This window comes from Monodon monoceros, unplaced genomic scaffold (assembly GCF_005190385.1).
Source record: "Monodon monoceros isolate NGI ecotype Baffin Bay Population unplaced genomic scaffold, NGI_Narwhal_1 Super_Scaffold_16, whole genome shotgun sequence".
Taxonomy (NCBI): domain Eukaryota; kingdom Metazoa; phylum Chordata; class Mammalia; order Artiodactyla; family Monodontidae; genus Monodon; species Monodon monoceros.
Window position 1 is genome coordinate 93,491,252 of NW_021703772.1, and position 16,650 is coordinate 93,507,901.

General features: G+C 38.3%; 1 protein-coding gene across 4 annotated transcripts in view; it reads right to left on the reverse strand.

Moving 5' to 3' along the window:
• Nucleotides 1-16,650, reverse strand: part of R3HDM1 (R3H domain containing 1) — a 179,911-nt gene that overhangs the window by 95,677 nt on the left and 67,584 nt on the right. For all 4 annotated transcript variants that reach the window (XM_029224875.1, XM_029224878.1, XM_029224877.1 and 1 more), the window contains exon 3: nt 16,019-16,229. In XM_029224875.1, coding sequence (XP_029080708.1) covers nt 16,019-16,189 — 171 coding nt within the window. In that variant the 5' untranslated portion in view covers nt 16,190-16,229. The remainder of the gene's footprint in view (nt 1-16,018; nt 16,230-16,650) is intronic.

A 16,650-nucleotide genomic window follows, 5' to 3' on the forward strand; every position in this document is an offset into this window, starting at 1 on the left:
GAAAAATGATCTTCTGTTTCTTACAGAGAAGAAAATGGCACAGATGTATGAACAAATGCACACGGCATTACTGCCTAAGAGAGCTTTTACATGTTGGTTCTGTCTTCTCTATTTACTCACTTCTTTAATTTAATCAAGAGGATTTCTGTTACTCGCAACTAAAAATAGAATTAAAAGAAGTTATGTTACATAGAGTAAGGGTTTACAGGAAAAAAAAAATCTGAGAAAAGTCAATAGATGAATACGAGCAAAATGCACATGACTAAATGAGTTCTAAGGCAGCAGAAAAGAATTTACGATTTACTCCAGTCCTCTGCTTTAATCCCTTATAATTCTACGTATTAAGGGCACAGCACTTTCTCTTAAAAGTTTTTTTAAAAATAAGAGACGTGATTAACTGAGAAGTAAAAGCTGCATTCACACGTAGGGCTGGATTTAAATTTCTGGCTTTGCTTCTTATGAATAGGTGACCCTGGTCAAGTTATTTCAGTTTACTTTTACCGGTATAAAAGTTAATATTGTTTGTATTAATTCTCAAGGTTCCTGAAAAGGTTCAGTGAAAGGGTAGATTAAAACAAAAGGAGGGGGGGGTTGGGGGAGGCTGTATATTGTCCCTACAGTAATGTTTTAGAATTTTCAATGACTTACACATGCATTAACAGTCTCAGTTTTAATTCATAAGAAAACTTTGATGAAGGAAGATTAAAAAAAGAAAAATCGGGCTTCCCTGGTGGCGCAGTGGTTGGGAGTCCGCCTGCTGATGCGGGGGACGCGGGTTCGTACCCCGGTCCAGGAGGATCCCACGTGCTGCAGAGCGGCTGGGCCTGTGAGCCATGGCCGCTGAGCCTGCGTGTCCGGAGCCTGTGCTCCGCAACGGGAGAGGCCACAGCGGTGAGAGGCCCGCGTACCGAAGGAAAAAAAAAAAATTAAAGAAAAATCAAAGAAGGGTAAAATTATCTCACTGTGACTTAATATGTTCTAAGCTCCTGCTGTAAGCCACTCTGTGCCAGGCACTAGGCCTATAAAGATGAATAAGACACAATTGTTGGTCTCAAGAGCCTTATAGTCCAGTATCAGAGTTACTAAATAGTCAAACAGAACCCAAGATCTTTAGAATCTTAGTCCTGTGTACTTTATATCACACACCTATAAAAAATCTTGCTGAGTCAAATACTACTTGTGTGAGAGAGAATTCTAAAGATGGCCTCCTAACAGGCCCCTCCTCTGGTAATTTAATCGAACTCCAATCTAAAGAATGTTGTGAAGGGATTCTGCAGATGTAATTAAAGTCCCAAATCAGTTGATCTTAACATACAGATAATTCAGCTGGGTCTGACCCAATCAAGTGAGCCCTTTAAAAGCTGAGAGCATTCTTCTGCTGGGAGTGGGGCGACAGATCAGATTCAAAGGGTGAGAAGGACCTGACACTGCACAGCTGGCTTTGAAGATGGAGGGGACAGATGAAGAGGCCTACAGGCAGCCTCCAGGGGCACAGAGTGGCCCTTGGCCGACAGTCAGCCAGGAAGCATGGACCTCAGACCTCCAGCTGCAAAACACTGAGGTGCCATTGTTGTCGGAATGAGTGTAAAGACAAATTCTTCCCCAGAGTCTTCAGATAAGGGCCCAGCCTGGCCAACCCCTTGGATTTCAGCCTTGAGAAACCCTAAACAGAACTCAGCTGAGCTCAACTAACTTCTAGTCTACGTAACTGTGAGCTGATAACTGGGCATTGTTTTAAGCCTCTTAAGTTTGTGGTAATATGCGAGGCAGCAACAGAAAACGAATACACTGCTACGTAAGTAAACTATATACTGCCAAAGTGGCATTATTCAACAAAAATCACTTATTATTTCATTTCAAATAGCAAAGAACCAAAATTACATAATAAATACCAGAAAATCTACCATATACACACGCACACACAACAACAAAGCAGAGAAAACAAGTTTGGCATTAAATAAGAAATTATTTTTTAAATGAATTTAGTTATTTAAAGCATGCCTTTCACTTTTCTAGCCCCATTTTTTTTCTTTAATTTTTGACCCTGGATTAAGCAGGTTACATATATTTAGATTAAGCAGGTTACATATATTTAGATTAAGCAGGTTACATATATTTAGATTTTAGCCTAGCCCAAGCCAAGTCTCCTTCTCAATTTTTTTTTATTGTGCAAAAATACACAGGAAATTTACCATCTTAACCATTTTTAAGTGTGCAGTTCAGTAGTATTAAATACATTCATAATGTTGTGTCACCATCAGCACAATCCATAGCCGTAACTCTTTTCATCTCATAAAACTTAAACTCTGTACCCATTAAACATTAACTCCCCATCTCCTCTCATTCCAAGCTCTGGCAACTACCATGCTACTGTCTGTCTCTATGATTTTTTTAAAAAAATATTTATTTATTTATGGCCATGTTGGGTCTTCATTTCTGTGCGAGGGCTTTCTCTAGTTGTGGCAAGCGGGGGCCACTCTTCATCGCGGTGCGCGGGCCTCTCACTATCGCGGCCTCTCTTGCTGCGGAGCACAGGCTCCAGACGCGCAGGTTCAGTAGTTGTGGCTCACGGGCCTAGTTGCTCCACGGCATGTGGGATCCTCCCAGACCAGGGCTCAAACCCGTGTCCCCTGTATTGGCAGACACATTCTCAACCACTGCGCCACCAGGGAAGCCCTCAGCATTGACTCTTTTCTTGGAAATACCACATTCTCTCTCTGGAAAAAGCGAACTGTTCCAGTAACTTTCTTCCTGCTGTCTGCAAGGACAAGATCAGCATGTCACTGCTCTGGGATGCATGTTTCTGTTGTATACATCACAGGGGGCCTGTGATCCTGGAAGATGCCAAGGGGCACTAATCATTTGATTAGATTCCACGGCTTAACAGCTGTTTTCAGTGTTGTTCAAAGTTCTGCCCACAGACCTGTCAACGGGCAACACCTGGGAGCTTGCTGAGGTGCAGAATCTTGGCAGTCTCACCCCACACCTTCTTCAATTTCTTTTGTGGTTTTACAGTCTTCATCCTTTGCCTCCTTAAAGGTGTTGACTTTAAATGGCTCTGGCATCTCTGGCTCTGTGGCCCCTTCCCTCCTGGGTGTGCAGTTTATAGCAGGCATCCCTGGGCAATGGGGTGTCTTGGAGGTGGGGCTGGGACTGAGAAAGCTCCCTTGGCTGGCCCCTTTGGTGCCCTAACTAAGAAATCATCACCAAAACCAAAGTCATAAAGCTTTCCCTCAATGTTTTCTTCTAAGAGTTTTAGAGTTTTATAGCTCTTAAGTTTTTGATCCATTTTGTGTTAATTTTTGTTTATGGTCTTAGGTAAGAGTCCAACTTCATTCTTCTGCATGTGGATATCTAGTTTTCCCAGCACCATTTTTTAAAAGACTGTCCTTTCTCCATGGACTTGGCACCCTTGTCAAAAATTGTTTGATCATATACACAAGGACTTATTCCTGGGCTCTCTATTCTATTCCACTGGCCTATGTGTCTGTCTTTATGCCAGCACCACATTGTTTTGATTACTGTAGCTTTGCAGTAAGTTTTGAAGTCATGAAGTGTGACTCTTCCAGTTTTGTTCTTTTTCAAGACTGTTTTGACTATTCCGAGTCCTCTGAGGTTCCATATGAATTTCAGGATGGGGTTTTCTAGTTCTGCAAAAATGACATTTGGGTTTTGATAGGATAATTACATTGAATTTCTAGATCACTTAGGGTAGCACTGACATTTTAACAATATTAAGTTTTCCAATCCATGAACATAAATGTGTTTTAATTTAGTTATGTCATCTGTAATTTCTTTCACCAATGCTTTGTAGTTTTCATAGTACAAGACTTTCAACTCCTTGATTAAGTTAATTTCTAAGTATTTTATTTTTTAATGCTATTGTAGATGAAATTGCTTTTGTAATTTCCTTTTCAGATTGTTCATTGTTAGTGTACAGAAATGCAACTGATTTTTGTGCACTGACTTTTGTGTCCTGCTACTTTACCTGAATTCATTTATTAGTTCTAACAGGTTTTTTTTTGAACATGTGTGGAATCTTTAGGGTTTTTTTTTTTTTTTTAACTTTTTTACATTGGAGTGTAGTTGATTGACAATGTTGTGTTAGTTTCAGGTGTTAGGGTTTTATACATATAAGATCATGTCATTTTCAGAGATAATTTTACTTCTTCCTTTCCAATTTGGATGGCTTTTATTTCTTTCTTGTATAATTGCTCTTAGAATTTCCAGTACCATGTTAAATAGAAATGGTAAAAGTGGGCATCCTTACCTTGTTCTTAATCTTAGAGGAAAAGCTTTCAGTGTTTCACCGTTGAGCATGAAGCTCAATGTGGGTTTTTCATATATGGATTTTATTGTGTTGACGTAGTTTCCTTCTATTCCTAGTTTTATGAGTGTAAAAACAAAAAATCTTAATAGGTTGTTGTGTTCAATTATGATGATCAGGTTACCTCCCCCCCGCCCCCCACCTTCATTCAGTTAATATGGTATACTGCATTGGTTGATTTTCATATGCTGAACCATCCTTGGAACCCACTTGGTCATGGTGTGTAATTCTCTTAATATGCTGCTGAATTCAGTTGGCTGGTATTTTGTTGAAGATTTTTGCATCAATGTTTATAAGTGATAGTGGTCTGTAGTTTTTTCTTGCAGTGTCTTTGTCTGGCTTTGGTATCAGGGTAATGCTGGACACATAGAAAAATAAGTTACAAAGTATTCCCTGCTCTATAATTTTTTGGTAAAAGTTTGGGAACTATTGGTGTTAGTTCTTCTTCAAATACTTGGTAGAATTCCTCAGATCTAGGGCTCTTCTCTGTCAGGAGATTTTGATTTTTTGATTCAATCTCCTTATTAGTTATATGTCAATTCAGATTTTCTCTTCTTTGTGATTTAGTCTTGGTAGGTTTCGTGTTTCTAGGAATTTGTCTATTTCATTAGATTATCCAATGTGTTGGTTTGCAATTGTTCATAGTACCCTCTTTTAATCCTTTTTATTTTATAGAATAGATAGTAATGTCCATACTTTCTTTTTTTTTTTTTTTTGCGATATGCGGGCCTTTCACTGCTGTGGCCTCTCCCGTTGCGGAGCACAGGCTCCGGACGCGCAGGCTCAGCGGCCATGGCTCACGGGCCCAGCCGCTCCGTGGCATGTGAGAGCTTCCCGGACCAGGGCACAAACCCGTGTCCCCTGCATTGGCAGGTGGACTCTCAACCACTGCGCCACCAGGGAAGCCCCATACTTTCATTTTTTATTTTAGTAATTTGAGGTTTTTTTCCTGGGTTCTTTTTCTTTTTTTCTCTGGTTCTCTCTTTTTTTCTGGGTTCATCTAGCTAAAGGCTTGTCAATTTTGTTGACCTTTTTGAAAAACCCAACTTTTGGTTTCATTAATTTATCTCTATAGTTTTCTTTTCACTTTTAACAGAATTTCATTCATCGTCACAGTAAAAATTTAGCAGCTCCTTTAGCAGACTTTTACTACTTCAGAAAGATCCTAATTAAATTAGAATTTATAAGGCTTAGGGCTAAAGATGCCAATTTATAATTTACATTGTTTGATACTACAGTGTAGGACAGGAATTAGGCCAATAAATGGGTTCAGAATATGAAACATCCCTAATATAATTTCAGTTTGAAACTGATATTAATACACTGTCAGAGCTACTAGCTCCTTGCTTAGAGAAAAACTGAGGTTCAATAATAAATGGTTAAGGTGTAATATTACAATAAACACAGACTGCTTTTTAACATACTGCCCTGTAGATCAACTTCGAGGGCAAAGAAAAACAAACATAACTGATGATTTCAGTACTTTGGTCTTTTGTTTACAATAAAAGAACTTTAAACAAATTTAAAATTTATTTCAGAATATGGATCTGGAAGGATCCTCAAAACATTACCCATGTCTTAATTGCTATCCCAAACCAGAAACCTTTACAATTAATAACAAAAGAAGCAAAAATCTAAATCCATGTAGTCAACTTAATATTAAGGAATAATCTATAGGTTTTGTTTTCTAATGTTTCTTTGCTTATCATAATGGCTCTGTCTCTCCTTTTTTTTTTTTTGGCTGCACCATGCAGCATGCGGGATCTTAGTTCCCCAACCAGTGATCAAACTCATGCCACCTCAGTGGAAGCGTGAAGTCCTATCCATTGGACTGCTAGGGAATTCCCCATAATGTCTCTTTTGGTCTAATATTTTCAGTAATCTTCCTTGCTATCTTTGTACTGCTAGGACGAGTTTAGATCTGTTTAAAGTTTATTATGAAAGAAAATAAAGGAAAGAAAAACAAAAGCACTGAAATCATGAACTATGAGATTTACGTATTGCTAAGAAAGAACAGAATGAGCTTTATGAGTTGTACTGTGTTTTCATAAAACTAACTACCAATTAATACCACTCAATTAAGAGTAAATCTAACTTATTTCAAAAAGAGGATCATTTTTTATTTGTAATTATTATGAACAAAATCAATGATAACAGTTGACATCTTTCAACTAAGGCTCTTAATATACTTTGAAGACCTTACTAATTCTCACTACTTTTCAAGATAATGGTAATTATATTTTTAAAATAATTTTTTTGATGTGGATCATTTTTAAAGTCTTTATTGAATTTGTTATAATATTGCTTCTGTTTTATGTTTTGGTTTTTTGGCTGCGAGGCATGTGGGATCTTAGCTCCTCAACCAGGGATCGAACCCCCACCCCTTGCATTTGAAGGCGAAGTGTTAACTGCTGGACAGCCAGGGAAGTCCCTAATGGTAATTATTGAGAGAAGATAATGAATTGAAGTGTAAATGTCAGCTAAAGGTCAAGAATAGTAAGAACAAAAGAGGCCAGGCTGATATTTTCCACCGGAATAACAGAAAACAACAAAGTTTTCTGAGTTGACAGAGTGGACTTTTAAAAAACATCAATAAACTGACAAACCACTCCCAATCACTAATTTGTTTATACCGTTTAATGCTCTGGGCAAAAAGGCACAGGATTAAAAACCCAAAGGCTGTGGAATCTAAAATTGATACAAATGAACTTATTTACAAAACAGAAACAGACTCACAGACTTAGAAAAGCAAACTCATGGTTACCAAAGGGGAAGGGGGGGGAGGGATAAATTAGGAGGTTGGGATTAACATATACACACTACTATATATAAAAGAGATAAACAACAAGGACCTACTGCACAGCACACGGAACTCTACTCAATACTCTGCAATAGCCTATATGGGAAAAGAATATTAAACAGAATAGATATCTGTATATGTATAACTAAATCACTTTGCTGTACACCTGAAACTAAACACAACATTATAAATCAACTATACTCCAACAACAACAACAAAACAAATCCAAAGGCACAGGATTAAACATCTAAGGTAAAGTCCCTGGAGAAAGTCAAGGACTCTGGTTTATGGTTACCCCGTATATTAAATGAAGATAAAGGATCTTAACATCCACCATCCTAACGATGATATATGTGAAAGCTATTGGAGGAAGTAAAAGTATTATGTAAAAGCATTCTACATCTGCAAGATGTGGGGAACATCTTCTTTATACATGTCATAATAAAGCACTGTGAAAAGCAAATGTGCTAGCTATCATGTGTATATATCACCCAGGTTCAATAGAAAGAGCACCAAATTGTAGAAATAATTAGAAAAGTAAAATGTACTATGGGAAGTCAATTTTAAGTTTTAAAAGTTGAACTCATTAAATACTTTTAAAGACAAAAGTACAGTATACAGATAGGGAACTTAATACATAGAAAAAGTACTGTATTGAAAATTTTGGGAGCTTATGTCAAGAAATAAATTTTACTTTTTTTTAATTACTAAAGAAAAAAAATCTGATGTTGCATGACAATAAAGGGATCAATCTGAGGAACAATATAGTTGTGCTATTGCTAATAAATAATTAGTAACGATTATGATGATGATTATAAATATCACATTACTAACAGCATCTACCATCTGTTGGGCTTTTACTATGTAGCAGGTATATTACATACAGCCTTTTATCTTTGAGGAAAAAATAGTTAAGATTTGTATGATTTTACATGGACATAATCTTACTGAGCCCTTTAAGCAGAAACTTCTTTACATGTTTCCTCAATTAAGGAATTTGATGCCCATTAACCTCACGGTTGGAGAAGTGTGGTCTCCCCCCTGAGCTTTTCTGATAACCTTATTAGACTGTCATTGCTCTCCTGTCCCTTACTTGCCCTATCCTCTCCTTTTTAAATAAATACATTGGAACTAACTTGGGGAACACAAGATGTAAAAGTCGCATATTAATTATCACAGGGCTTGCTATAGAAGCTGAGAATATACTAAACACCTGCTTCAACTGATTCTGTGTATAGAAAATTCACTCATATATATCAGAAGCTGTTCATGCACTCTGGCACATGAGGCCTACTTGTTAACAAAAATCAGTTCTGTTATTTCCTCCATAACAAGGGTTACCAACACAATTTGGACTCGCCATCCTACTGTTCAGTAGTTTGTGGGAAGAGGGATCAATGTTTGAACTGCTCCGAAATACGTTTTGGATTGTATTTATAGGTACATGTATACAGATGATCATCCCTAGACAAAGCATTTGTCAAGTACAAAGATACAATTGTAAAACCATGGGAAAGCTGAGTTTGAACCTTAGAGCATAAGATTCCTAATTTTACATTTCAAATAAATGGCAGAAATAAACACAAGTAATTTACCCTAAATTTAATGTCAAAAATCTATCTCTGAGAAAAATCAAACCACAACGACCACATGATTAAGTTATACAAAGGAAACCAAAGCAAACACTCCCCCCACCCATTTATCCCATGTTAAAGGTTAGTGGTAGTCTAACAAATTAAGATTTTTCTGGATTTAGAAACCTGACACCTCACTACCCCAAACCTTCCAAATATTTAATAATCATACAAAGTCCAACCTATCACTCAAGATTTGCAAGAGGAATGGTGTGTGTGTGGCAACAGAAAAAGTACTAAGCAAAAACCCTTTGTACAATTATTTGGGACCATATCAACAATTCAGAACAACTCCAAAGCAATTATGTGGGAAAGTGAACTTCTTGACATTAATGCACACCTACTGCTTGAATTACTTCTAAAGCATTCTTAAGAAATTCTTAAGAAAGTAACCCTAAAAATTCTCTAAAAGATTATAGTTTCAAATAAAACTGAATAAAAAACACAATTAACATTTCTTAAGAATAGAGAGTCACAGAAGCGAAATTATTTATAGAAGAAATGGTCAAGGAGCTCTATGAGATAACATCTGCTTGGAACCATTCAAGGTGATGCCTAATGTCTGCTGGCCTCTCTCCAGCTTGATGAAATTATTATTATTTTGGTTTATGCAACTTTATTGAAGAAAAATCAATTAGTAGCAGAGCTACCAGTTTATCACTTATCCATTGACAACTTGCATCATTTACTCAGTGTTATATTAAACAGTGTATTGGAAGATAGATTAACTAATAGCTCCAAGCCTCCTAACAATGTAAATGAAAATTACAAAATGTGTGAGACCCTATTTTGGAATACAAAGAGTGTTTGACTTCCAATTTCCATTCTCTGTAGAACAAGAACAGGTCATTCCTTTATTGACATGCATAAAACACATCACATTTTCCATTCTGCTGATGCTATCAATTCAATACCAATTCTCCAGCCACATCAGTTATGAGCATAAAGTATATCATGTAACCTCAAATCTCTAACAGTGGAAGGTTTAAACAAGAATGGATGCTGCTAGAATAATGCTGCTTCCTTTGATGTGACAACTCAGCTTCCACCTTCCTCCCCCTCAGATGATTCTTCAGCACATTAGAGCAGTGAGGAATGGTTTTAGTCTCATAACAAAGTTAGAGTGAAAACACTGGCCACATAATACACATGCTCCATTTTTTTAAAAAAACCTTCTGAATCTTGGGTAACTGTTCTCTTGTAACTACTTTACAGCTTCTAAAAGCAGTTACTGTCCAAAGCTGGAAGAACGTAAGTATTCTCAGATGAGCATGTGAATGAATGGAGGGAGGTAAACAAAACGTAAAATGAAAAAAGATGAGGTCTGACAGGGGAGCAGCCAGATAAGAAAATCAAAAAAGGAACCATAATTTAAAGTTTATTCCAGTTGTAATGAAGGTTATTCTGACTTGAAGGTAGCATCACATGGCATAGTTCTGAGTCCATTCCCGAGACAGCTTGCTGTACTTATCTCTGACTGTTTTATAGATCCATGCAATCTCTGGCACTAGGGGATCATCTGGGTTTGGATCACATAGCAGTGAACAAATGAAGAACATTTTATGTAAATGTTATCCTTAACAAACAGTAGAAAATCATAAGATTTCTTTACAGTTTTATACTATGACATCCCTTCATTTAAAAATGAGTTTTTCTAAATAAAATATTAAGGGGATGGTCAGGAAATTAAGACTTGGAAATGGATGAAATGTATGCTTCCTTAGGAAAACATTTCCATTTCCCTAAGTCACTTTATTTTTATTTTTTCGGTATGCGGGCCTCTCACTGTTGTGGCCTCTCCCGTTGCGGAGCACAGGCTCCGGACGTGCAGGCTCAGCGGCCATGGCTCACAGGCCCAGCCGTTCCGTGGCATGTGGGATCTTCCCAGACCGGGGCACGAACCCATGTCCCCTGCATCGGCAGGTGGACTCTCAACCACTGCGCCACCAGGGAAGCCCCCTAAGTCACTTTAAATATTACTATGCTGAAGGAAGACAACAGACATAAATTATATTCACGGTAGCTGACTTTCAGAATGATAGAGACGAAAGCAGAGAATATATTGACTAATTCAAAATTCTTAATAGGGAACCTACATTAATTGGTACATACATCTAAAATTTGAGTAAAAATAATAGTTGCTATTTAAAATTAAACCTTCAGGCAGTATCTTAGAGGTAACAAAAGAAGACGAAATACCTAGTAGTATTTTTTAAAAAAGGCATTTCATAATAGGTAACTCCCTATTAAGTTAAGAGGTAACTGTATATTAACCGGATTATTTTTTCAACAAGACACTCTATTCCCTGTTGATTCTTAAAACAGCTGACTTTATTTTACATTATGCGAAAACAGAATGACAATTTTTTTCTAGTTTTATATACTTCATTCCTAATTTCCATTACTTAAATCTCTTCTCTGTATATTATTCCAACTGTAAGCCCCTTGCCAGACACCTTGCACAGAGGCATCCTGGACTTCAAAATCTCCAAGCAGAGTAAATATACCCACATACAGTAAATTCTTAATAAACATTTGAGTAAACAACGAATATAGCATTCAGTGGATTAACATAAAACAAATTCTCATATTCTCCTTGTTCCTCCCCCAGTCGTTACAGTCACCATACTATATGGAATGTGATGTCAGAGACCAGGCCCATTTTTCCTTGCTACACTATGTCCTTGCCATGGAATAGGTTTTCAGTAAGTGTTTGGGGAATGCATGAAATTCTCCTGTAGTATGAACAACTGGGCCATGATTCAAGAATGGTCGTCAAAACGTTTTTGTGCTTATTGCCAAGGGTAACACGACAGACATGGTAGGAAATGCAATACAGGCATACCTCATTTTACCGCACTTGGCAGATACTGTGTTTTTACAAACTGAAGGTCTGTGGCAACCCTGCAAGTCTATCGGCACCATTTTTCCGACAGCATTTGCTCACTTTGTCACGTTTTGGTAATTCTCACAATATTTCAAACTCTGTCATTATTATTTTATTTGTCATGGCGACCTGTGATCAGTGATCTTTGATGTTACTACTGTAATTGTTTTGGGGTGCATCAAACCACATCCATGTAAGACGGCAAGCTTAACCAATGTGTGTGTGTTCTCACTGCTCCACCAACCGGCCAGCCGTTCCCGTCTCTCTCCGTCTCCTCTGGCCTCCCAGTTCCCTGAGATACAATAACACTGAAATCAGGCCAGTTAATAATCCTATACTGGCATTTAAGTGTTCAAGTGAAAGGCAGAGTCACACGTCTCTCAGTTTAATTCAAGAGCTAGAAATGATTAAGTTTAGTGAGGAAGGCATATCGAAAGCTGAGACAGACTGAAGGCTAGGGCTGCTGTGCCAAGCAATCAGCCAAGTTGTGAGCACAAGAGAAAAGTTCTTGGAGGAAAGTGCTACTCCAGTGAACACACCAATGACGGGAAAGTGAAACTGCCTCACTGCTGATACGGAGAGAGTTGTAGTGGTCTGGATAGAAAATCCAAGCAGCCACAACATTCCCTTAAGCCAAAGCCTAATTCAGAGCAAAGCTCTGACTCTCAGCAATTCTGTGAAGGTTGAGAGAGGTGAGGAAGCTGTGGAAGATTAAAGCCAACAGAGGTTGGTTCATGAGGTTGAAGAAAAGAAGCCATCTCCGTAACATAAAAGTGCAAGGTGAAACAGCAAGTGTGATGTAGAAGCTGCAGCAAGTTATCCAGAAGATCTAATAGCCTTCTACTGGAAAAAGATGCCATCTAGGACTTCCATAGCTAGAGAGGAGAAATCAATGCCTGGCTTCAAAGTTTCAAAGGACAGGCTGATTCTCTTGTTAGGGGCTAATGCAGCTGGTGACTTTAAGTTAAAGCCAGTGCTCATTTACCATCCTGAAAATCCTAGGGCCCTTCAGAATTATACTAAACCTACGCTGCCTGTGCTCTATCAGTGGAACAACAAAGCCTAGATGACAGCACATCTATTTACAGCATGGTTAACTGAATATTTTAAGCCCACTGTTGAGACCTACTGCAAGGAAAAAAAGATTCCTTTCAAAATATTGATACTACCACTCACTGACAATGCACCTGGTCACCCAAGAGCTCTGATGGAGATGTACAACAAGATCCATGCTGTTTTCATGCCTGCTAACACAACATCCATTCTGCAGCCCATGGATCAATGAGTAATTTCAACTTTCAAGTCTTATTACTTAATAAATACATTTTGTAAGGCTATAGCTGCCACAGACAGTGATTCTTCTGACGGATCTGGGCAAAGTAAATTGAAAGCCTCTGGAAAGATTCACCATTCTAGGTGCCATTCAGAACACGTGCGATTCATGAGAAGATGTCAAAATATGAACAGTAATAGCAGTTTGGAAGAATTTGATTCCAACCCTCCTGGATGACTTTGAGGGGTTCAAGACTTCAGTGGAGGAAGTAACAGCAGATGCAGTGGAAACAGCAAAGGAACTAGAATTAGAAGTGGAGCCTGAAGACATGAATGAACTGCTGCAATCTTATGATAAAACTTTTAACAGACGAGGAGTTGCTTCCTGTGGGTGAGCAAGGAGAGTGGTTTCTTGAGATGGCATCTACTCCTGGTGAAGATGCTGCGAAAATTATTGAAATGACAACAAAGGATTTAGAATATTTGATAAACTTGGATGATGAAGCAGCAGCCAGGTCTGAGAGGATTTGATTCCAATTTTTTTTTTTTTTTTTTTGTGGTATGCGGGCCTCTCACTGTTGTGGCCTCTCCCGTTGCGGAGCACAGGCTCTGGACGTGCAGGCTCAGAGGCCATGGCTCATGGGCCCAGCCGCACCGCGGCCTGTGGGATCCTCCCAGACCGGGGCACGAACCCGCGTCCCCTGCATTGGCAGGCGGACTCTCAACCACTGCACCACGAGGGAAGCCCTAATTCCAATTTTGAAAGAAGTTCTACTGTCGGTAAAATGTTACCAAACATCATTGCATGCTACGGAGAAATGGTTTGTGAAAGGAAGTGTAAATTGATGCAGCAAACTTCATTGTCTTATTTTAAGAAATGGCCACAGTGACCCCAACCTTTAGCAACCACCACCCTGATCAGTCAGCAGCCATCAGCATCTAGGCAAGATGCTCCACCAGCAAAAAGATTATGCTTTGCTGAAGGCTCAGATGATGGTTAGCAGTTTTTTTTAGCAATAAAGTATTTTTAATTAAGGTCTGAACCTTAATTAAAAGTTCACTACGAATTAATACATAATGCTATTGCACCCTTAACAGACTACAGTAGAGCATAAACATAACTTTTATATATGCTGGGAAACTTCGTGTGACTTGCTTTATCGTGATATTTGCTTTACTGCAGTGGTCTGGAAACGAACCTGCAGTAAGTTCAAGGTATGCTATAATCCAAATTAATTGCTTGTTGATAAATGTGACCTGAAAGAGTGAACATTAGGTGTAGAAAAGAAACTAGAAGGAAATCTTTTACTATTTCAATCACAAATGCAATAGAATTTAAGCATTTTCTCTGATCCAATCAGGATACTGGCATTCTGTCATCACTGAGTGTACTGACTGCAGGCATGACAATTTTTTGCAAGTGCTATTACTAAAAATGACTAGAAAAATTATGTTATTCCTCCAAATTTCTTAGATAATTACCACCTTACTATACTGAATCAGTGGGGCCTAAATGCTTTTTTACTGCTGTATGAGTTGCTATCAATTTCTAACACATTTCTGGCATATAATGAAGAATAAAGTTTTTGACTGAATGAAGGAATGAAATAACCTTTAAAAGAAACTTCTTAAATTATTCTACAAAAATAAGATATAAGTTTTGGCATGTAGCCCTCAAGGTCTTTAGGATGTAGAAAGAATGACAGAATATTTTCTCCAAAAATGAATTCTTTATTCATAGGGTTAAACTGAAACAGAAATGTTTGGCTTCCCTGGTGGCGCAGTGGTTGAGTCTGCCAATGCGGGGCACACAGGTTCGAGCCCTGGGCTGGGAGGATCCCACATGCCGCGGAGCAACTAAGCCCGTGTGCCACAACTACTGAACCTGCACTCTAGAACTTATGAGCCACAACTACTGAAGCCCGCACGCCTGGAGCCCGCGCTCCACAGCAGGAGAAGCCACCACAATGAGAAGCCTGTGCACCAGAGAGAGGAGTGGTCCCCGTTCACCGCAACTAGAGAAAAGCCAGCACGCAGGGTCTTATGCCTCCTCCCTTGAATCCAGGCAGGCTTTACTGACATGTGTCATCAAAAGACAACAGTGGAAGTGACATTCTGAGACTTCTGAGCCTAGGTCAAAAGAAAGCTTGCAGCTTTGCTTGGCTATTGGAACATTCTTTCTGAACTCTGAGTTGCCCATAATGAGTCTGATTACCTGAGCCTACTGTGCTGGAGGGACCACAGGTAGGTGCTCCCAGTTCCAGCTGAACCTACATTCCAGCCATTCCCACCAAGGGGCTAGGTATGTGAGTGAAAAAGTTGTGGACCTTCCAGGCCAGCCCACCTGCCATTTAAATATCAGCGAGGGATCTCTTTTGACGCCTTGTATGAGAGAAGATTCACTCAGCCAAGCCCTTGTGCCAAACCCTGACTCACAAATCATGATCTATTAAAAAACAAAATGTTGTTTTAAAATTGTGAGCTTTGTTTTGTGATCAGCTGTTGTACAGCAATAGGTAACAGGAACACTGAGAAGTGAACACTGTACTACTTGAAACAATTTTTATCTATCTTGAATCTGTGGACCAACTCATCAATTTCTATCCATGCCTAGAATTAAAAGCCTTCTGAGTGGTTAGTTCTAAGTCATCATACATGTGTAGCATCAAAAGCCTCAAGTGACCTTTTCTTCCCCACCAACCTCTTTTCTCAGTCATAGTTGATCAATTGCTTCCCCTAGGGTTGTTTTTGCCAATACAACTCCTGCAGTTTCAATCTCTCTAATTCTAATCTCCTCTAATCTTAGGTTATTTTTGACTCTCACAACACGGATAGGCGCAGAATGGAACAAAAAAATATAAAGCCACTAAAAAAACATATTGGCCACATACAAATAAAAAGAAATATATTACATGATACAAGCAAATCAAAGAGCTAGACTCAACAAGCTAATCCAGATGACTCCAAAAAACAGCTGGTAGGCATGTCTCAAAAGGTCAACTTACCCTTTTACAATTCTGAAAGTGAGTTTTGTATGAAAAGTATAATTATATATAGAATATTTAATATTTGTAGCCAGGGGGAAAAATCCTGTTTACCTGCAAATCAATATTGTTGTCAATGCAACGTTCATTCTTCTCTGCCAAAATCTTCCCATAGTTTTCAGATTTGATAAGATTTTCAACTCCGGTTGTATCTTTCACTTCTGCCTCCAAATCCTTCATTGTTTCAGTTTCATTTTTTACAGTAACAGTATCAGACATCCTCATTAGCAAAGGTTATTTTAGAATTCTACAGGGAACTTGAAGCCTTAGCAAGCAAGAAAAAAAAATTAATTCAGTTTGAAATAGTTCTTACATTGAGTTAGTGCACAACATTGACTAAGTGCCTTCTACGTTCCAGGAATAATGTAAAATATACACGGATAGAAGCAAAATTCCTGCTTCTAAGGAGCTGTAAAATACAGTTTAGTGGCAGACATATTCAAAAATAAAAAATCATAAAACAATGAGATAAGGGCTATAATAAGGGTATGAGGTGATTTTGATGCGCACACCACTTGTGAAAATTCCCAAGAAACATTAAGGAATAAGCCCTATTGAGATGTAAGGTAATGGCTGGAGAATTATAAATGCATATTTAGATGACATCAGAAATCTTTTTCTCTGAAGGGATATTATAAGTATTACCCTGTGAAAAAAAATTTTCCTGTCATAGCTTTCATCTAGAT